At 39.6% G+C, this 23198-nt stretch overlaps 1 protein-coding gene and 1 long non-coding RNA gene across 4 annotated transcripts in view; one reads left to right on the top strand and one right to left on the bottom strand.

The window, feature by feature from the left end:
• The window catches only part of LOC120358717, a 39593-nt gene extending 37093 nt beyond the window's left edge, over positions 1-2500 (bottom strand). The window contains exon 1 of the long non-coding RNA XR_005575599.1: positions 1838-2500. This is a non-coding gene — a long non-coding RNA (uncharacterized LOC120358717). The remainder of the gene's footprint in view (positions 1-1837) is intronic.
• The window catches only part of LOC120358716, a 255925-nt gene that overhangs the window by 75181 nt on the left and 157546 nt on the right, over positions 1-23198 (top strand). For all 3 annotated transcript variants that reach the window (XM_039453809.1, XM_039453810.1, XM_039453808.1), the window contains one exon: positions 15673-22751. In XM_039453809.1, the coding sequence (XP_039309743.1) occupies positions 16614-17990 (1377 nt within the window). In that variant the 5' untranslated portion in view covers positions 15673-16613 and the 3' untranslated portion in view covers positions 17991-22751. The remainder of the gene's footprint in view (positions 1-15672; positions 22752-23198) is intronic.

The raw sequence follows: 23198 nt of genomic DNA, 5'->3' as shown, positions 1-23198 counted from the left end.
AGGTATTGGATTTGTTGGCGGTGTGTTCAACAAATGATTGCGCTGCTACCGCCGCGAAAAAACTTTCGGTTTGGTACGCGAATCATCGGCGCCGCTGCCGCCACCGCCGCCGCCACGTTTTCTTGATTCCGCTCCGTTTTCCGGGCCGAGACCGAGGGTTGTCGAACGAAGAAAGTTTACGGGCTACAAAGCACTCCCGGAGAAAGTGTCGAGAGTACGATCGCGTCTCGAACTTCCGTGCTTTCGTCTCGCGCACTTCGCTTTCCTAGACGAAACATCCTGGACTGAAAGCACGCGTGCAGATATATCGCAGTGAAATGTTATCGTTTCATCGCGGGGCCATTATTATTCACATGCGATTTAAAGATAAAATAACGAGGATGTAGAATTATTTTTTCCAAACAAAGAAATTTTACAGCAGTATCTAAAAATTTAATTAGATTACAGATTACATTCTAGCTTACATTCTAGATTACATTCAACTAAATTAAGCATTCAACATAATTTTTTAAATAGTTGAACATAACAATTTTCAAATGTATACAGTAAAATTATTCTTTCCGTGCAGTTTTTTGCATGTATCGTACGCGTTTTCACTAATTCGTTCTTTGTAAAATGCCCTCGTAGATTGGAAATACAGAATAATTCGTGAAATGTAGTGAGTTCGAAAATCTAGTCATCAGGATGCGGCGCGATGTGCCGTCGGAGGAATTTCACGAAGACGAGACGAGACGGCAATCGGATCGCGCTCGCACGGTATACGCATACTCGATGAAGCGATTCGAGACGGGGGTCCCAGTCGCTTATATTAATTTGTGGCGGCTAAACGCCGCCGACCCGCCGAGTGTGGTCTCGTACGGTACGCACTCTACGCTTTTTGTCCTCGTCGCATTATTAAACACGATTTACGCATTCCGTTCACGACGACGCACCGATTGAATAATGCGTTTGAGATTTCATCCCTCGCGAGACGAGAGGAAAAAATCTCGTCTGCGATTTTCCGATAGCGGGAATGGACGAAGCATCCTCTAAGAGTTCAGGAACGTTACACAGAAAAAGAAAAAGATTTATTAAAACAACCGAAAACTTCACTGATTCAGATCCATACACTGAAAGAACGATTTTGTTGAAAATATAGATATGAAAATAATTGTGTTAATATAATCATATTATTGTATTGTAAAAAGGATTTGGTATTACTAAATTTGATAATAGTCACCAAATTCTTTTTTCAGTGCAAGTAATTATTTTAATGATCTAACGTAATTATTTTCATATCTGTATTTTCAATAGAATTGTTCTTTTCGTTTCTTCTAGTGTAACATAGAAAACTAGTTGTTTAGTTGAATAAGATCAGCGATTATAATTAATCACATTTGTTAATATAGCACAGCAAGTTTGTTAATACAGCGAAACAATTTTTTGCGAAAATCAAATCGAATATCAAATTTTTAACAAATTGCTAACTAAGATGGCGTACACTTTCGCTGCTGTAATGAAGAAAACTTGTCACGTTAGCAATTTTCATTGCAGCAAAGAACTAATTGCTCTAACAATTTGTTCATTGTTTTCAGACATAATTTTTTTATTACATTATCAAATCTTCTTAGTTATAAGTGTTGAATTTGCACAGCAATCTATAGTTTTGTTGAATCACCCAGTCTACTTTTTTCGTGTCATAATTTACAAGCAATTCGTGATTTTAGTCTATTTCTTCTTATTATACGCATTTCGATAAAGTCCGTAAAATGGACATCGATGGTGGATTTAGAAATCGAGAAAACACAATAATTGATCAGATTGATATCACACAATATCACGCGTATGCTTCGCTTACCTGCCATGTTATGCCTCACATTGCCTTGAGAGATCCCCGTTGGCTTCTTAACTCGTTTCTCGTTTTCCGGATTTGAGCAAACGAAAAGTGACGTGGACAAAACAAGCGGGACGCGCAAAAATTCGAACTCGGCGCGAGCAAATCGCGCGCGTGTCGACTACGGCAGGTTGTATCCGGGCACTGAAAGCGCGGCAGGTTGGTCGAAGGTAGAACGAGTTATACGGTAGAGACGAGCGAGCAGGAAGGCAAGCGAGAGTGGTTCCTTTCGCGAGAGATGCGCGAGCCACGTAATCCTTCCGAGAGGATCCCGTCTTCACTCTCGAGCAGCGATTTCTTCTCCCGGCCCGAATAAATAAGCCGGAATGTTAATGAGCCGTCGACGTATTCAGCACCGGCGAGCAGTTTCGAATCGAATTATGCGCCTTTAACTGCGATGAGATGTTCGAATCGTATACCAGATCAGATCTCTACGAATCTTCTAGTCTCAAAATAATCGGCAATTTTTGGATATCAATTATGCGTTCAAACATAGACTCCTCATTTGGAATTAGATACGATAATGGACTCTAGGTACGCGATGGATATATCGACAGAGCGTGATTTTTTGAAAACTTTGATGGCTGTCGTTATTAGGTCCTTATCGGACTTGTCACGATTCTGAAATTATGTCACCGGATCGGTATCAAAATACCGGCGAGAGAGAGAGAAGTTGGGCGATGTAATAATCGCTATATTCGTTCTTTTAAGCGTCTCTATTATTCACAGTAATTTAATATACGTCAAGAAGATGACGAGAGGTTATCATAGCAGACAATTAATTCGTATGAATTTAGCATCTATTTGCACGAAGACGAGAAACGATTATCTTAGGTGAATTAATTAAATGTAAATTAAACACATCATTGTATTTGCGAAGCAAACGGATATAAGATGTCCGATATGCAATATCTCTTCCACAAATCATCGTCTTCGTATCTTGCTATCCTTTTCAAATATTAATCCCATATTAATACAATTTAACACGAAGCGGCAACGGCGGCGTGCTCGTCAAATCAATTATCTCAAGGAAATATCGGAATAAACTAATATATTATTCAACGTGCGCGGTGTCGTGCAGAAATTCGCGATAATAGCTCGCGCTTGAAGCTTTAATTCGCCGTAATATATCGATCGATTATTCTGCCAGGCAAATATTCATACGTCGGTCGGAAGCCGGCGGCGGACCGTAAGAACAAGTCGGTTCTCACGCGAGGACATGCATTTCGAGCATCGCGCGGTCGCGTTCGTTCGCCCGTCCACCATGTCGGACGAGTCCTCCATGACAGACGTACCAGGATCGGGCTTTTCTTCTGCCCGCTGTACCGCGCATTAATTACATCGCGGTTGTCCCGGAGCATGACAGAGACAAAGATCGCGGCAGCGAAATGGACTTGCGGACAGCGCTTAAATGGACTGCGAGAAGGAGGATATCGTGAACGAAGCGAATTAGCTACCTCATACATAGTTTATTAACAGATGACACGCACGTAACGCAAAAGGATGTGATATAAAATAATTATAAATAGCAATAATATAGCTTTATTGAGAGAGCGCATTGTTAACGGTATAACGGAACTCGAATAACAATAGCGGACGTAAAGTTTTTTTGTTCAATTTATATTCACAACATAGTAGGTCGTTCATAAAATAAGGTATGAGCATCTTTACAGTTTTGAATGAAAATGAAACTCTTAATGGTGTTAGTGAACTGTCAATGGTCTAAGACTACCGTATAACACTTCAAAGTATCATAATATATATTATTATTTATTCTGATATTTATATCAGAAAGACCGAAAATAAAAAATGTTACTTTATTTCGTAAATAACTAATATTTTTGAACCTTGATTAAGATGTTATTTTTCGCAACAAATTCTTTGCAGTCTTAACGAGAGAAAGGGTTCTCACAATTAGATGCTTGTTAGCATCAAGTATTATTAAATTGATTTTCAATTTAATATAGTGATATTATTTTTTGTTCAACTTGGATATTTGAGACCGAAAAGTTATTCGGCGCGCAGTTTCGTGAACTTAAAAATGTAAAATCACACAATAAATATTAGTTCAAGATCTAGCTTTGGCCTATTAGTTTAATATTAATCGTTTAATATTAATATTTTTAAATCATCTTTAAAATACGCTGCTGAGCGTATTGCGCTCCTGCACATTTGAAGAAAAGACTTTGACCATTTCTTTTTCACGACTCCGAATGATGCACGTATGCAGGTATGCGCAGCGCACGGGCAATGAGAGAATACGAGAGATGAGACTCGTATACTCGAGAGCAATGGGTTTTGCGAGAACGATTCGTCGTCGTCGTTGTCGTCGTTGTCGTCGTTGTCCTCGTCTTTGTCTTCGTAAGCGAGACACGCGTGTGTCCCCCGTCTCTTTGGCTGCAGGGAATGTTATCTGGCTGTATCGTGCAACGGTTTTCATTACCATTCGTGCACGGAAGGCCCGTGGATCGCGGCCGGCACCCTTGAAAAACACGATTTGATTTATTACGAGTCGCATAGCCGACGTCGCGCGATGTCGTGCGCGTTCGCCCTTTCTGCTTTTTAAACGCAAAGTATGCCCCGGACAAGTGTACGAGACACTCCGCAATGCGTAGATCTTGTCTGGGTACTTTACACGACATATGTATCTTCGGGGTAGCTCTAAAGCATTCAGCTGAGCGATTAACCCTGCTTTGTCAAAACAATTTATTACATTATCCTTGAAATAATAATTACAGTACTCGAGAATGCATACACAGGATATTCCGCGAGGGGATTGACAAACATTGTGAAATGTGTTCTCCATTAAAGAAACAGTTTGGTAATAGTAATCAGGCTAAATGATCATTGCTAGCTTTGATGAAATAATTTTAATTAGATATTTAGTAACTGTGTAATAATTGACTGTATTTAATTTGAAGTATTAATTATATTAATAAAATATTTAATTAAAATTATTTATAAAGCCTGATTATTATTACCAAATCTTTTTTTAAGCAAAAAAATTTCTATACATTATGGGTCGAATCAACTCATTATTAGTTCGAGAATTATGGATAATTTTATTAATATTGTAACAGGCGAAAGGTACTACACATTTATAACTTTTATTAGATGAATTTTATTATTTTATTAATTTAAATTTCTCCTCGTAAAATACTCCGTATGTGTGATTACAATAATGTGATAAAAAATTACAAGTATTTATTAATTATTTATTTCCAAGAAAGCGTTACTAATTTTTTAATGTAATAAAAGAAACGAAAGATTTACATAACTCATAAATTGTATGAAGAAATTGCACCGCGTCGCGTCAACATTCTATCATTGTTGTGCTATTCTTTTAAGCGTCGTAACAATATATTTCGCCCGAGGATATACCGTTGCGGTTACGTTTGTCTATTATTACGAGGAATTTCCGATCGAGATTGGTCCCGCGGAGATTATCGATAAAATTAGGCCAGGTGGATCCCTTGACCGCCGTCGCTGATTGATGATCCATGCGGAGAGTTTAGCGCGTCGGAAGTGCCGATAATTTCAGCCTGGGTGCTGTCCTCGTTATTACGGAACGATCTGATATTCTTCTTTTTAATGTGAAGAGCTGTTCGATCAATATACTTAACGGCCACCCAAAAACCGTGTCGATTAATCGCTGGCAGGCGACTTCAACCTTAAGCACAAGCGACATAAATGTTTTTATACAAACATCACGCAATAATTGCATTTTGCGGAGACAATATGTTCGCACGGTTTCTCTCTTTCTCTTTCTCTTTCTTTCTCTCTCGCATAATAATATCGCGCGCCGTTATCTGAGCGCGATGGTCGATTTTCTTCCAGCAAAAGGCAGCTTGCAACGTCCGCTGCGCGTTTCTCCCTCCAATTTAAGTACTTCCCTTGTGTTCTGTATCTACCCTGGATCTTACATAAGAATATAAATGTAGCCGTGCGCCGAACTGTTCGGGACGTTGCCAGCGGTCAGAGGATCGATTTCCTGGTAAACGTGAGTCGGGTTGCCAAACGTTCCTTATATAATTTATTATGCGTCGTTGTTTATTATCGCGCTTCGATCAAACTATATGTCTGCATCAAACGTCCGGCGCCGCAGTCGTAAACGCATTTTAACGAGGTGAGCAACTCCATAACAGTCATATTAATGTTACATATTATAATTTAGCGCGCAAAAAATGAAATAATAATTCAATTCTTTACGCATATTTATCGAGGGAAAATTATTTATGGTCACATGATCAGATTAATATTTGTTCTTTGAGACATAGGGAAAAGTATAAATGTTTTCCTCGTACTGATTCAAGAATGAAGTTGTTTATTGAATCTCTCTCTTTCTCTCTCTTTTTTTCGACAAGATCAGTGCTCTCGAAGGCTTAGGGCGGAAACAGAGCATCAACCCCGCCGTCGCTAACTCTTACATTTGTCACTCTGTTAATCCCTATTAGATCAGGCCGGATTTCAAACCCGTTCTACCCCTCCCGGCTATGTGCTTTTGCGTGGCAAAGAGTAAGCTCGTTTGAAAAGTGAGCATACCCCGCGGGGTCGTGTCGAACACTGGAGAGGAGAGAAAAGGCGAGCGTGTGTGCGTGCGACAACGAAAGGGGGGCGTGAGGAGGGAGGGAGAAGATACCCTCGGGTCTCACTTTTTAGTAGAATACGACTAAGGTTAAATCGATCTTTTGTGTCGAGTGAAAATTCAATCTCGGCGAATTCTCGCATTTGTTTTCTCATTAATCCATCTTTACGGCAATCAGATCGAGGAGACTTGGTTTTTTTTCTGTTTTTTTTTTTTTACTTGGACTATCATAACACATCCGGATCTTTCAGTGAACGATAACAATAATTTCTTAATCTCTTATAATATCTTTCCATAATTCAATGTTTTTTTTCGATGCTTTCCTAGTCCAACTGCAGGATCACTGCTGTCTAATAGTGTTTTTGAAAAGGTTTCTGGATTCTAAAAGATCTGAAAAATTTCTGATACACTCTCCTAACATTCCAAAATACGATTTCACAATTGTTTAATCCGAAACGTTTTTCATTTTTTTTGTACGAATTCGAATTTGAAACAAAATAATTGAAAATTAAAAGTTAATAAGACAATCACACGTATCTTTGAAACAATAGAAAGAGTGAGAGGCTGATAACGAGTAAAAAGAAAGTACTCGCTGTTAATTAAAATTTATACATTTCCAATTAATCATTAAATTTAATCATTAATAACTTCTTGCGAATAAATAAACTAAGACACATACATTCAAATAAATATAACATATAAATAGATATAACGGTTGTGTCAAAATCATAAAAAGGGTTTTACACATCAAAATTTAATATGTCAATCGGAAAAATTATAAGTTAATAGTCTGCGGAATTCGAGTGATAAATGCTGAATTGTTAATGTACAAAACGGGATGCATGACTGATTTTTGCCTCACGAGAATAGTTCGAATCCGCTGATAAAAAATGTCAATAAATTGTCAAATGTGGTCAAGTAAATTGCAAATTGAAAATTTGTCTGAGTCTTCAAATTCTCGTGGTGGGACTACAGAGGGATATTTAAAAAGAAGTTGCATGATTTTTAACGAAAGGAAAGGTGCAATCCACTTGTGGCAAGCGATTACATTCGGCAAGCGTCGACTCTTATCTCTCGTTTCTTTTTCTCTTAGCGTTTGACTGGCCCCGAGAAGAGACACCTGATAAGGCCATCGACCTTGATTACGAAAGCTATCGAACGCTGAGGAGCGTCCACTGGCGCGCTTGGGTTACGTGTCCTTCGGCTTGTCCGTGCGAAACGGACAAGCTGCAGACGGACCAGCGACACGTCCTAATACCCATCGTGAGTTACTAATCCTTTAAACGGATTACCAATTAAACGTGTCGCCCCGCTTCGTAGACCGAGATGTACAAGGGAGCGCGATAGTCGCGAGGGCCGAGGAGAATTTAAGGACAAGGGGGGACGTGGAGGGAAGAGGGTGGAGGGGCTCGTGCTAAGTTTGGAACCTGACTATTCGCGGCGCGCGAAGAGGGTAGGTGAAAGGGGCGAGTGGAATCGGCACCGCACTACACTGCGAAACGTTGTGTTCCGTAACGGGTGTTACGTTTCAAATCTCAACAGAGAGATCCGCTTAAGCGCGCGCGTATACAGCTGCCAAGCGTTGTATATTTGCTGTCATGTCACAAAACTCGACACTGCCCATCACGTCGTTATCATCTCTGTTACTCGCACGACACGATCTCACTCCTTCGGTCTAACTACATATCTCCACGGCCGTCTCTTTCTCTCCTTCTTTCCACTTTTCATTTCTCTCTCTTTCTCTTTCTCTCTCTCTCTCCCCCCCTTTTCTCTCTTGTTGCTCTTTGTCATAGCCGAGCGCTAACTTGTTACATGACAGTTTTTATTTTCGTGATGTGAGGTTTCGTCTATAGCTTTGCACGTACACGTACGCATATACCAACCAGCTCAGTCCATCTGTCATTTATGATCAACTACCATCCTCCCGGGACGTCCTGGCAATACCTCTCTGACTGAGGCTGAAAGCCATCCGTCCAGGGACGTGAGTTTGAATTCGCGAGTCATAGCGCGAGCGAGCGAGCGAGCCGTGCTGAGCCCTGAGCCCTATCCCCGGTTGTATGTTATCTTCTTAAAGCTGACTCTGCTGACTCGTATAAATTTATTATGGCAGTCGATTTCTAAGAGATTGCATTGTGCGCGCGTATAAAGGGGATATGTACGGGTAATCTCGTCGAAAGAACAAAAATTCACGGCAACACGTGAATCGGCCGAGGGGAGTGCAGCCGAATCAAATCGGTATGTACACCTCGCCCGGCGTTTTGCCAGCGAGCGAGACGTAAAATACTGTTATGCGGATCAGCCGTGATCCCGTCAGATCGCAGGGATTACGTCCAAGTGGAGGGACGCCTTTCCAATTTGGCCCGGGCAAGAATGAAATCACAACGGAATCAGTCAGCGAGTAGCTGGCTGCTTTTCTGCGCGCGTACATAGGGCATTGCCGTCGCATCGAGAATCGAGATTTACAGGAGTACGCTACACGTACGACACGAGTCGTATGTACGTACATATTTGCGTCGCGACGATGCAACGGCGAATACGAATGGATTCCGCCGTGGAAAATATGTCAATCATACTCCGGGGCCTGGACCCCCGGCGCGTGCACGCTCCGTTTGACATCGTCTCGCATCTGTTGCGGGAACCTATCGAGAGCCCGGCTTTGTTAACGAGACACGCGCGTTGCGCTTTACCGTGTTACCGAATAATACGTCGCCTGTATAACGCCGCCGACACGATTATTCGAGTTTGAACCGCCGGAACAGCGATCTCTCGAATGTTGTCGTCGCCGAAACGTGAAGATCTCTCTCTCTCTCTCTCTCTCTCTATATATATATATATATATATATATATATATATATATATATATATATATATATGTACCAGTAAAGCGCCACAAGCAAGTATACGTCGTGGCAAATGTCGCGGCGATGTAGATTGTCACGTAAACGCTTGTTAACGCGTAAAATGAAGGCAACGGTAAGAGAGACGTCGGAGGATGGTGCGTCGGTTTTGAGCGAAAGTCATCCGGTACGACGAGCAATATGCCTTATCGTCGTCGCCAGGCGACGCCTTGCTTGGCTCGCGGCGTTGTACGGTAATCGCGGTGACTCATCATACGTCAGCAATCAATCAACTAAGCTCGATCGGTCGTGAGATTGACGGAGTAAAACCGCACACGTGCCATTCACGACAACGACGGCCGCAGATTTCCAATAACGATACTTATCCGGTGCATTTATTAGAGGTCTTATCGACAGCTGAACGAGACTGCCCCGCCATGAATCATAAATGAAATATTATTAATTATGGACTTTAATAAATTGATGAATTAGCATGGTCATGTTAAAGTATTATCCCGAGATCTGATATCGCTATCGATTACGTCGAAGATCTCCTCGCCAGTCTTGGTACCGCAGCTACTGGCAGAATGACAAACACGCTGATGCACGATTAAGCAACATGAATATTAATATGTTTCATATCTTATTACCTTTACAAAATGTTCGATATATTATTTACATTAATAGTTTTATAAAAATTTTGTCTCTTAAATTATTTCGTTCCACGTGACGCTCGAAGGCATTCTAAAGTCATCCTGTTTTTTGACAGAATATTTTTCCAGCACACTTTTTCTAATTGCCTTTACAGATTAAAAAAAACTATTTTACAATTAATTTATAAACACTAATACAGTCCAAATTCATCGATTTTATATCGAAAACGAAAGAAATTTAAAAAATTAGATCTGTTTCACCTACTCTTAATCGAATATAGCGTTTACAGGTATCAACGTTATGCCAATATTTGCTTCATACAAAAATTCTTCAATGTATGTATACAAAATAAAAATGGTTCGGAAATGCGGGTTACACAAAAATATAATATTGAGTTCTTAAAATTACGTTTAAGTACTTAATATGAAAGATTAGTGTGCTTGTGAAAATTTGTATATACGTGCAATATTGATGTAGTAGTATGTAGTAACATATTGACGTTTCGTAAATCGTACGCATGTATTGTACGTATCGTATTTGTGTAAGGACGTTGTTCAGTTGGTAAAACTCGCGACTTTAGCATCCTCTTAATCTATTAGAAGTGTTTGAGCTATCGATATATTTAAAGTCATCGAAGAGAACGAGATGCGTCACGGTGATCGCCGTTGCGTACCTCTGCTGGAAGTTCTTGTGGGAATTGAAAGGTGATAAATGGTTCTGCGGCTCGATATTATCTTAAGTGACAAAGTCACGCACGCAGGCCAGCGTTCGGTTGGTTCATACATGTCGTAACTGCCAGAGTATCGTAACGCGACGAGTGTAGGTGATCATCATCGTCGTTGTCGTCGTCGTCGACGTCGTCCTCGTAGTTGGGAGGACGTTAGTTATCTCTTTGGACTCGCGGAGGTGAGGCGAGAGCAGGTCGCCTGAAAGAAGCGCTTAACGAACTGACGACGACATTATTGTTGTTGCCGGGACCCGGACGGATTCGGCCGACTACCCGTTCCCTTTATCGGATGAAGCCAGAAGGCAGACCTCGCCCGTTTGTCCTCTCCCTGCCCCTCCCCCACCCTCTCTCATCCTGCGGCGATTTTCTCTCTGTCTGCGCCCTTTCGCTCGTTCGTACGGGAAGAAAAACCGTGGGTACGACGAAGGGAAAGCGGAGAAGGAGGAGGAGTGGAAAGGGACAGAGGCGACGAATCTCTCTCGATTTGACTCTAATGCCAGGGAGGGGCTTTAATTAACTCGCCGCTATCTTTTTCCTGGTCCGTGTTGGTATTTATTTACGTGTGCTCGGTGGCTTTAACCGGGGCCTGCGTTCCCTCGTTTCGATGTTCTCAGGAAAAGTCGTGCTCGTCGACGGTCAACGATTTTCCCAAGGATATCGATGTGTCTGACCTGATTGCGACCTGTTCTCGTCCACATGTTTTAGATTATACGCCTCTCGTTACGATAACATGACTGAGATTGCGCGATCACCATGTTTCCTGCCAGAAGCTTTTTATTAATATTTCTGTAATTATACAGAGTGCGTACGAGCTGTGAGAAGTATAATGAATTGCGACTCGCAAAGCTAAACTTGCAAACAACAGAGGTTATTAATTAATTTACGCGTATCTCATTTATTCGTGGTCCGCTACGCATCCTCGCGTGCGCGTTTCGGGTAATTAATTTTTACATATATATATGTATATTATTCAACTTCTCGCGAAACTTACAAGAGGATGTTTCGATAAGTTTGTAAGATTGTAAGTTTGTAAGACTCGAATACGAAAGGATCACTGTATGTATGTGTATATGTGTGTCTGTGTGTATTGCTTATAGTCAGCGCACACGGCGACAATACGATAGTAGCAATACTATCGTCGTCGCGGCGAGGCCATCTTCCTCTCGGATTCATTAAAGACTTTTATCGGGAGAACACAGGAGCGTCTATGTACCAATTCACTTAACGTAACCAATCTAAAAATGCTCATCAGCAATTTAAAGCGACGAGGGCTTCTCGAAGGACAACGGCGACGGGGGTTGGGCGGGACGAGCTGGGAGGATAGCGTAGTCAATGGGGTAGTCAGAGAAGAACGACGAGGAGAAGAGACTTTCGCGTGGCTCCTTCGGAAGGAACGGAAGGGGCGGTCGGTGGTGAACCGCCTCTACCACCGTGGCGACGCGTCTGCCTTCACGCGGCCAGGAATAGATTGGAGGGTAAAAGAAAAGAGAACGAGTAGCCAGGGGCGGTTTTGCGTGTAGTCCGACGAAACTTAATGTTGTTTCAGTTGTAATGTGAAACATCGGAACTTTCTCAATACGATTAATTCATCGTGCGTGGCTTTGTGCAAAAGTAAAGACTTCACGCTTTTGATTTGCGTATAATTTTATGAAACTAGGATAGAACAAGGCGAATCGCATCAATTTTTTTTATTGTATTAGTAAAAAAATAATAAAAAAATTAATTGTCTTATTAAGTTTTATTATAAATTTTTAATCTTTGCATCCTTGGTTTGAGTTTTATATAATAAAATAATATATAAACATGGTATTTTTTATTGCACACTGAAAAAGTCAAGAAAAGAAAATTGTTTGCTTTGTCTTAATATTGGAGACGAAGAGAATCGGTTTAAAAGAATTAAAAATAAGTATGATACTGAATATGAATGTGATACTGAATCACACGCAATACGGAATTGTTGTCTATTGTTTCCGCTGCAAAAGGAGCGAACGGAAGTAACTATCACGATAAAACAGATCGTATGAAATAAAAAAAATCTAATGATAACTATCTCAAAACTTGTAACGATTCGAGTTGCTCTGTGATCCGTCTACCTTAAATGATCATCGGGGAAATATTTATAAACTTTCAAACGTTATTTATATCATATGTTTGTAAAAAGCAAATAAAGCCACCTTGTTTTCGTTTCCTTTTGTCGCGTTTTTGCTGAATATTTTGAAAATTGTTAACTTTAGGTTCTTAGAAGTTATCATCCGCTACTGCGACAAGCGGATGACGTGAAAAAAGAGAGAGAGAGAGATCCATTTACGAAATGCTCATCGACCGTCGTGGGCTTTTTTCCGGATGTAGGGTGTATTCCGCCCCTCACTGTAGTCGAACCACCGAAGCGAGTGAGAGTGAGGAAGGGAGGGAGGCAGGGTGCTTTTCGAGAACGCGCGGAGGATTACTCTGATTCGTTTTGGCTTGCAGATTTCGCCTTTTCCAACCGCCCCGTGCCCATCAGCGTCCTACCGGTGATTTCGCTACGCGGGGGGTGGGAATCTCGAGAAACGGGGAGACGAGAGGGAAGGCGTACAGAAAATGGTTGCCGGTATTGCGATAACAGCGAATAAAATTCTTCGATCTCAAGGCGCAAATGTAGCGTGCCGTGGAACGAGGCCACTTCCCGCCGCGTTAAAGAAGGAATTTAAAATCATCGGGTTTCTGAGAAAATTTCGATCTCTTGCGTTGGGAAAATTATTCGTTAGTATCGCAGTCGAATACGACGGGACTAGGCTGCAAAGAGCGAAACATCCGAGCGACTGAAATTAATAATTCCGTTCGTGCGAACAAACTCATAAATGCTGAATACCCTGTGCGCTCCGTAATCAAGACGCAAATGTCATTCGTCACGACGATACAGGGAGATAAGGCCATTGTCGAGTCTGCGGTTATCGGTTTTCTAAGAGGAAAGAGGGCGGCGGTCGCGGGGTGATGCCTCCGCGCGCGGCCGTAAATCATGGTGTTTGCATAAAATATTAATAAGTGACACGAGTCAATCCGGGATTAGATACAAGGGAAGTACGTTGCGGAGGGGTTTCTCCTACGAGACACTCGCGCGCGCCATTCTTTATCTATCTCTATTTTATTTTGTTTGCGTTGGCTTTTCCCACGAAGGGTCGAGCCGACCCGCCGCGCCGCGCCGTGTTTCGCGATACTCTCTTCGACAAATAGTAATAATGCGAATTGACACGTGACGCCGTTGTCGCAACAACGGCAAACATACCACGCTCGAGGAGTGATTGAGGGAGGCGTAGGTTACGCTTCGAGAGATTCGTTTGGGGATTTGAAAGATACGTCTTTTCTGTCACCTCGTCGCGGATCGATCGCAGATCGTTTACGATTTCGGCAGCGGAAATTGATGCGAAGGGGAGGGGAGAAACTCGAACGAATTGATTCGAGGTCTGTTTTTAAGGGTGTAGAAGAAAGACCCCTTTCGCAACGAAAATCCAAAAGAGTAACGTCCCAATTGAGAGCGGCTTTCGCAATGACGACGTGTGTAGGGTAATTGCGAACGGCTGTATCAGTGACCCACACTCTCCGTTCGACACGTGTCGCCCCGTGCGTTCTTGACGCTCTTATCTGGCGACTGCTTTACAGCGTCGGGGCTCGAGGCTCGGGGTATGCTTCCATTACTCGTAATAATATATTCTTATAACTTCGTACAGAGAGAGAGAGAGAGAGAGAGAGAGAGAGAGAGAGAGAGATCTCCCCCTTTCTCTGACGGCGGATAAAGCGAGACCCACGAGCGGGTACGTAGCGAGCGCGAGGAAGCGAGAAAGCATGTGCTGTGGCACACGCGTTTGTCAATGTTTGCCGGTGTCGACACCCACCTACTTATGCAAATCATTTAATTTAACCCCTCCCGCGTGCCGCGCGTATCCCGAGAGAGATCGTATCTCGAAACCTATTCGTATTCATTGCCTCGACGGTGGGGAACGCGCCGCGCCGCACCATGCCAAGCCCAGCCAAGCCAAGTCGCTCGACCCACAGCAGCCATACGATCGCGTTTCTCTTGTCGGCTACCATCGGGGCCGTGTTTATATCGACGTAAAGTTTTGCGCCACGCGTGCGTTACGCGCGTCGTTGCGCCCAAAAGAGATACCTGCGGAAATTGATGTAACTCCGATTTGACCGCGCGGCCATAACATGTATATGACACAAGCGTACGCAGGTTTACGACGTGACTGAAAAAGACGCGTTAACTTTCTTTTTACTGCAATTGTATTCCCGCATTTATTCGCACAAGAGGTGCCAAAGAGTCAACAAGAGAACAAGGATTCGGCAGTGTATTTTTTAAAAATAGAGTTTAATGTAATATTTTGTTTAATATGAGATTAGTATTAAAGAATACATATTAGTGCTTGCAAAAATAATTTTACAGAGTACGTACAGAAAAATATTTTAGTTTTAAGAAAACCTATTGCACAGTTAATTTACTTTTCTTCTTGTAAGTAATGGTTACTTTTAAGAAAGAATATTTTCTTAATAATAGTCTTAAAATATACTCAGCATTTAAAACAAATAATATTTATTGAATTAAATAAATAAATATTTACTTAATTCAATAAATATCAATTCAAATTTTTTCTGTATATTAATAAAACTCTAATAAATATTTGTGCAAAGGTTTGTTTAGATCATTTATTTATTTTTTTGTTTATTTATCTAAAACTGCAGCAAAGTAGTCATTTTTGCTGCAGAAACCATTACAAACCAAACTTTTTATTGTTTTCTTTTTTGCAGCTGGTTTTAGAACGAAATTTTGTCATTGATTAGGAAAAAAAGGAATCTCTGAAGTATTCCCTTTTTTTCTAATTAACGACAAAATTTTTTGTCATTAATTAAGAAAAAAAGATAAACCTGAGAAGCCTCGATTCTTAAATTTTGACAATTTTTAACTTGTATAGTCAAAATATCCTTTATTATGATGATTAAAAGAAGTTAATTTTTTCAGGGACAGAGAATTTTGAAGCGGGATACGTAAGGACCTGTAAAATTGGCGATATTCTGTTATGAAAAAAAAAGAACAAAGTTCCAGTGGCACTTTTCACAGTTCCGAAGTTTCTTATAAAAATAGTGAAGATTTCTGGATTTTTTATTTTCCCCTTCAAAAAAAAAACAAAAATGAAAAGATGCACTAACTTTGTGAATCTAGCACGACACCTCCTTCTCTAAAGTATGAGAAAATAAAGTACAATAAATATTAGTACATTTAACTAGAGTTCCAATTAGTACTACTAGAGTGCTACCGATAATTATAATTTAAAAAAAACTTTACATAATTAACATATTTTTTGCATTAAAATATTAAACATACCACGACATTTTGACAAAAAGTTCGCGCTACTTATTTATCGCAATTCTAACGACAGTTTTCATCAGTTCCATGCTATACAATCATTTTTGAAAATAGTTCCAATGATTGCATTTTTAAAAATAATTTTTGAATATACGAACCAGTACGGCACTTGGGCAAAAAGTGTCGTGCTGCCTATTTATCGCAGTTCAGGGACAGTTTCTTCGCCAGTTCTGCCGATTGCATTTTTTGAAATACTTTTTTTAATATACGCGTACCATAACACTTGAACACTGCAATAAATAAGCAGCACAACACTTTTTTCTCAAGTGTACCTCTAGGAAAATAGGTGTACATCGGACTACAAAACTTTAAGACGTCTGATTAAGACTTGAAGACATCACCGGATTTTACCAGACTACACGGACTGTTATGAACTTTGTCGGACTACATCGAACTTTATCAAATTACGTCGGATTCTATTAAACTTCGTGGGATTTCAATGAATTTCACTGAATTTCATTGGACTTTATGGGACTTTATTGGATTTCACCAGACTTTATTGGACTTTGTTGAACTATCATAGACTTCATCAGACTATGTTGGATTCCATTGGAGTTTGTCGGACTTCGCTGGATTTTACCGGACATTGTAGACTATGCTGGACTTTATTGGATTTCACCGAACTTTATCAGACTTTGTGGGATTTCATTGGAACTCATCGGATTTTATCGGCGTTCATGAAACTTTATTGGATTACACCAGGTTTTACGGATAGGACTGGACTTCATCGGATTTTACTGGACTTTATCGAACTTCGTGGGATTTTACCGGATTTCATCAGACTTCGTGGGATTTTTCTGGAATTTATTGAACTTTATCAGACTTTGTCGGACTATCATGGACTTCATCAGACCACATTGAATTCCAGTGGACTTCGTCGGACTTCTCTGGATTTTATCGGACTTTGTAGACTATGCTGGACTTTATTGGATTTCACCGAACTTTATAAGACTTTGTGGGATTTCCTTGGAATTCATCGGATTTTATCGGCGTTCATGAAACTTTATTGGATTACACCAGGTTTTACGGATAGGACTAGACTTCATCGGATTTTACTGGACTTTATCGAACTTCGTGGGATTTTACCGGATTTCATCAGACTTCGTGGGATTTTTCTGGAATTTATTGAACTTTATCAGACTTTGTCGGACTATCATGGACTTCATCAGACCACATTGAATTCCAGTGGACTTCGTCGGACTTCTCTGGATTTTACCGGACTTTGTAGACTACGCTGGACTTTATTGGATTTCACCGAACTTTATAAGACTTTGTGGGATTTCATTGGAATTCATCGGATTTTATCGGCGTTCATGAAACTTTATTGGATTACACCAGGTTTTACGGATAGGACTGGACTTCATCGGATTTTACTGGACTTTATCGAACTTCGTGGGATTTTACCGGATTTCATCAGACTTCGTGGGATTTTTCTGGAATTTATTGAACTTTATCAGACTTTGTCGGACTATCATGGACTTCATCAGACTACATTGAATTCCAGTGGACTTCGTCGGACTTCTCTGGATTTTACCGGACTTTGTAGACTACGCTGGACTTTATTGGATTTCACCGAACTTTATAAGACTTTGTGGGATTTCATTGGAATTCATCGGATTTTATCGGCGTTCATGAAACTTCATCGGATTTCACCAGGCTTTACAGATAGGAGTGGACTTCATTGGATTTTACTGGACTTTATCGAACTTCGTGGGATTCTACCGGATTTCATCAGACTTCGTGGGATTTTTCTGGAATTTATTGAACTTTATCAGACTTCGTCGGACTATCATGGACTTCATCAGACTACATTGAATTCCATTGGACTTCGTCGGACTTCTCTGGATTTTACCGGACTTTGTAGACTACGCTGGACTTTATCAGGTTTCACCGGACTTTTTCAGACTTTGTAGGATTTTATTGGATTTCATCAAACTTTGTGGAACATCATTGGATTTTACCAGACTTCACGGATAGGGCTGGACTTGATTGAATTTTTACTTTACTTTATCGAACTTCGTGGTACTTTATTGGATTTTACTGGACTTTACCGGGCTTCATGAACTATACTGAACTTTTTTGGATTTTATAAGATTTTACCGGACTTATAAGACTTCGTGGACTGTCATGGGCTTCACGGACTTTATAGACTACGCTGGACTTCATCGGACTTCCACGGACTATATCGGTTTTTATCGGCCTTTGTAGAACATCATTGGATTTTACCAGATTTTATGACCTACGTTGGATTTAATTGGACTTATAAAAAATTAATGTTTTATAAAGTATACTTGCGAAGTAATCCATCTTGTCTAGTTAGATTTGAATCTTACAAACAAGTACCTGCAAGATTCGTAATAAACTTATAAGTAATTTTAATATAAAGTATCGAATTTTTTACTAGTAAACCAACTGTAAAAATTAATTTATTAAATTAAAATATGTTGTACTGTATGATTACCGATAACTTATGCTGAACTTCACAGCATTTTTATTTTTCAGCATTTTTATATTTAGCATTTTTACTTTTCAGCATTTTTAATTTTCAGCAATTTGTTTTTAAGATACATTTTAGCATTTAATGCAAGGAGATAACTACTCAGAAAATAGGTTTAGATCGGATTTCTGACTTCAAGACTTTGGACCAGACTACACAGATTATCATGGATTTCATCGAACTTTGTCGAACTTCATTGAATTTCGCCAGACTTTATTAAATCTCACATACTTCATTGACTTATGTGCTGGACTTTATTGGACTTTACCGGATTTCAGTGGATTTTGTGGGGCTTTGTTGGATTTCACCAGACTTTACGAGAGGGCTGGACTTCATCGGATTTCACTTGACTTTACTGGACTTTCTGGGACTTTATTAGAATTCACCGAATTTTATTGAACTTCAAATTTTATTGGATTTTATCGGACTTCGTGGGACTTTCCTGGATTTTATCGGACTACATCGGATTCCATTGGACTTGGTCGGACTTTATTGGATTTTACCGAACTTCATGGACTTCGCTGGACTTTATTGGATTTCACCAGACTTTATCAGACTTTGTGGAATTTCACCGGATTTCATCGGCGTTCATGGGACTTTATTGGATTTTACCAAGCTTCACGGATAGGACTGGATTTCACCGAATTTTACTGGACATTATCGAACCTTGTAGGATTTTACCGGATTTCATCGAACTTTGAGAGACTTTACTGGATTTTACTGGACTTTATTGGACTTCGTCGGACTTCTTTGGATTATATTGAACTTTGTAGATTACGTTGGACTTTATCGGATTTTACCGGACTTTGTAGACAACGTTGGAATTTATTAGATTTCATCGGACTTTATCAGACTTCGTGGGATTTTACCAGATTTTATCGGCGTTTATGGGATTTCATTAAATTTCACCAGGCCTCACGGATAAGACTGGACTTCATCGGATTTTACTGTACTTTATCGAACTTTGTAGGATTTTGCCGGATTTCATCGAACTTTGTGGGACTTTAGTGGATTTTACTAGACTTATTGGACTTCGTCAAACTATCGTAGATTTCATTATACTACATTGGATTCTATTGGACTTCGTCGGACTTTATTGGATTTCATCGGACTTTATCAGACTTTGTGGGATTTTATTGGATTTTATTGGATTTTATCGGTGTTTATGAAACTTCATTGGATTTCACCAGGCTTTACAGATAAGACTGGACTTTATCGAATTTTACTGGACTTTATCGAACTTCGTGGGATTTTACCGGATTTCATCAGACTTCGTGGGATTTTTCTGGAATTTATTGAACTTTATCAGACTTTGTCGGACTATCATGGACTTCATCAGACTACATTGAATACCAGTGGACTTCGTCGGACTTCTCTGGATTTTACCGGACTTTGTAGACTACGCTAGACTTTATTGGATTTCACCGAACTTTATAAGACTTTGTGGGATTTCATTGGAATTCATCGGATTTTATCGGCGTTCATGAAACTTTATTGGATTACACCAGGTTTTACGGATAGGACTAGACTTCATCGGATTTTACTGGACTTTATCGAACTTCGTGGGATTTTACCGGATTTCATCAGACTTCGTGGGATTTTTCTGGAATTTATTGAACCTTATCAGACTTTATCGGACTATCATGGACTTCATCAGATCACATTGAATTCCAGTGGACTTCGTCGGACTTCTCTGGATTTTACCGGACTTTGTAGACTACGCTGGACTTTATTGGATTTCACCGAACTTTATAAGACTTTGTGGGATTTCATTGGAATTCATCGGATTTTATCGGCGTTCATGAAACTTCATTGGATTTCACCAGGCTTTACAGATAGGACTGGACTTCATCGGATTTTACTGGACTTTATCGAACTTCGTGGGATTTTACCGGATTTCATCAGACTTCGTGGGATTTTTCTGGAATTTATTGAACTTTATCAGACTTTGTCGGACTATCATGGACTTCATCAGACCACATTGAATTCCAGTGGACTTCGTCGGACTTCTCTGGATTTTACCGGACTTTGTAGACTACGCTGGACTTTATTGGATTTCACCGAACTTTATAAGACTTTGTGGGATTTCATTGGAATTCATCGAATTTTATCGGCGTTCATGAAACTTCATTGGATTTCACCAGGCTTTACAAATAGGACTGGACTTCATCGGATTTTACTGGACTTTATCGAACTTCGTGGGATTTTACCGGATTTCATCAGACTTCGTGGGATTTTTCTGGAATTTATTGAACTTTATCAGACTTTGTCGGACTATCATGGACTTCATCAGACTACATTGAATTCCAGTGGACTTCGTCGGACTTCTCTGGATTTTACCGGACTTTGTAGACTACGCTGGACTTTATTAGATTTCATCAGTCTTTATCAGACTTTGTGGGATTTTACCAGATTTCATTGGCGTTTATGGGATTTCATTAAATTTCACCAAACCTCACGAATAGGACTAGACTTCATCGGATTTCACTGGACTTTATCGAACTTTGTAGGATTTTGCCGGATTTCATCGAACTTTGTGGGACTCTACTGGATTTTACTAGACTTTATTGGACTTTGTCAAACTATCGTATACTTTATTATACTACATCGGATTCCATTGGACTTCGTCGGACTTTATTGGATTTTACCGGACTTTATCAGAGTTTGTGGAATTTCATTGGATTTTATCGGATTTTATCGGCGTTCATGAAACTTCATTGGATTGCACCAGGCTTCACAGAAAAGAACATCATCGGACATCATCGGATTTTACTGGACTTTATCGAACTTTGTGCGAAGTAATCTATCTTTCCTAGTTAGTTTCGAATCTTACAAACAAGTACCTACAAGATTCGAAATAATCTTATAAGTAATTTTAATATAAAGAATCGAATTTTTTATTAGTAATTTAACTTTAAAAATTTGTTAAATTAAAATGTGTTGTATTGTATGATTACCGATAACTTACATTGAACTTTACAGCATTTTTATTTTTCAGCATTTTTACTTTTCAGCATTTTTACTTTTCAGCATTTTTACTTTCCAGCATTTTTATTTTTCAACATTTTGTTTTTAAGATACATTTTAGCATTTAATGCAAGGTAATAAAAACCCAGAAAATAGGTTTACATCGGACTTCTGACTTCAAGACTTCACCGGACTACCGCGACTGTCATGGATTTCATCGAACTTTATCGAACTTCATTGAATTTCGCCAGGCTTCATCAAATTTTACATACTTCATTGACTTATACGCTGGACTTTATCGGACTTTACTGGATTTCAGTAGACTTCGTGGGACTTTATTGGATTTTACCAAACTTTGCAGACTAGACTGTATTTTATCGGATTTCACCGGAATTTATCGGACTTTACGAACTGTCGCTAGATTACACAGATTGTCATGGATTTTATCGAACTATGTTGGTCTTCATTGGATTTTACTAGACTTCATGGACTACGCTGAACTTCATTCGACCTTTACGGAGTTATGGAGTTTATTGAACTACGTCGGACTTCATCGTACTTCATCGGATTTCATCGTGGATCTCGCGGACTATCATCTGACTACGCCGGACTTTATTGGATTCCATTGGAATATGCCGTGCAATATTTTAATATTGTATTATAATATTAAATGTTCTCATAATAGGCAGCACGACACTTTTTGTCCAATTGTCGTGTTGGCTTAGTTCGTACATATTAAAAAATTATTTTAAGAAATACAATCGCCGGGATTATTTTTAAAAATAATTTTAAAGCATGGAACTCTTCCATAACTGGCGAAAACTTTCGCTGGAATTGCGATAAATAAGCAGCACGACCTTTTTGCCCAAGTGTCGTATGTTTAATATTTTACTACAAAGAAATGTGTGAATTTTTTAAATTATAATTATCGATAGAATTCTGATAATACTAACTGGAACTCTTGTCAAATGTACTAATATTTATTGTTTCCGTGTACTTAGAGAAGGAAATGCGTTAGATCGCGAAGTCAAGACGTTTTTTAATTTTTGTTTTTTGGGGATAAAAAATGTAGATTTTGTTATTTTTATAAGGAACTTTGGAACCATGAAAAGTGCCATTGGAACTCTATGTATTTTTTTCATACTAGAGAATGTCATGCCAAGTTGTCACAGATCCGATACGTAAGGAGCAGCCTGTGCTACAGTGCTTGGTAAGTCTTCCAATTTACACAAAGTATTAGTTTGCTTGTATTCTATGTTTAAAATGTCAAGACGGATTCCAATTTTTTATTCTCAATTATTACTAATCAAATGTGGCAGAGAAACAGAATATTCTCGGTTTTATCGGAATTAAATTGATCGTGAATTTAATATCAGTTTTTTGCCAAGTTTTTTATTAAGCGAAAGATGAATTTCCAAGCATTTAGAACTGGAAATTAAGTGAAAAACAATTTTACCATTTGTCAAAGCGCTCAGTTGAATGTTTAGCTACGCGACAAAACGCGTAAGGTCAGGATTGAGCGATACATCTCGTAGGATGAAAGACACGTACATATCGCGTAATATACAAGAGCGAACGAAGCGCGAAATCGCACGGCGTATAGATATATCGAATAAATGCGATGATTGAACGTGCGGTAGCAATACGATTTCATTAC

This window comes from Solenopsis invicta, chromosome 9 (genome assembly GCF_016802725.1).
Source record: "Solenopsis invicta isolate M01_SB chromosome 9, UNIL_Sinv_3.0, whole genome shotgun sequence".
NCBI classification, from domain to species: Eukaryota; Metazoa; Arthropoda; class Insecta; order Hymenoptera; family Formicidae; genus Solenopsis; species Solenopsis invicta.
This window is presented reverse-complemented; position numbering and strand designations above follow the sequence as displayed.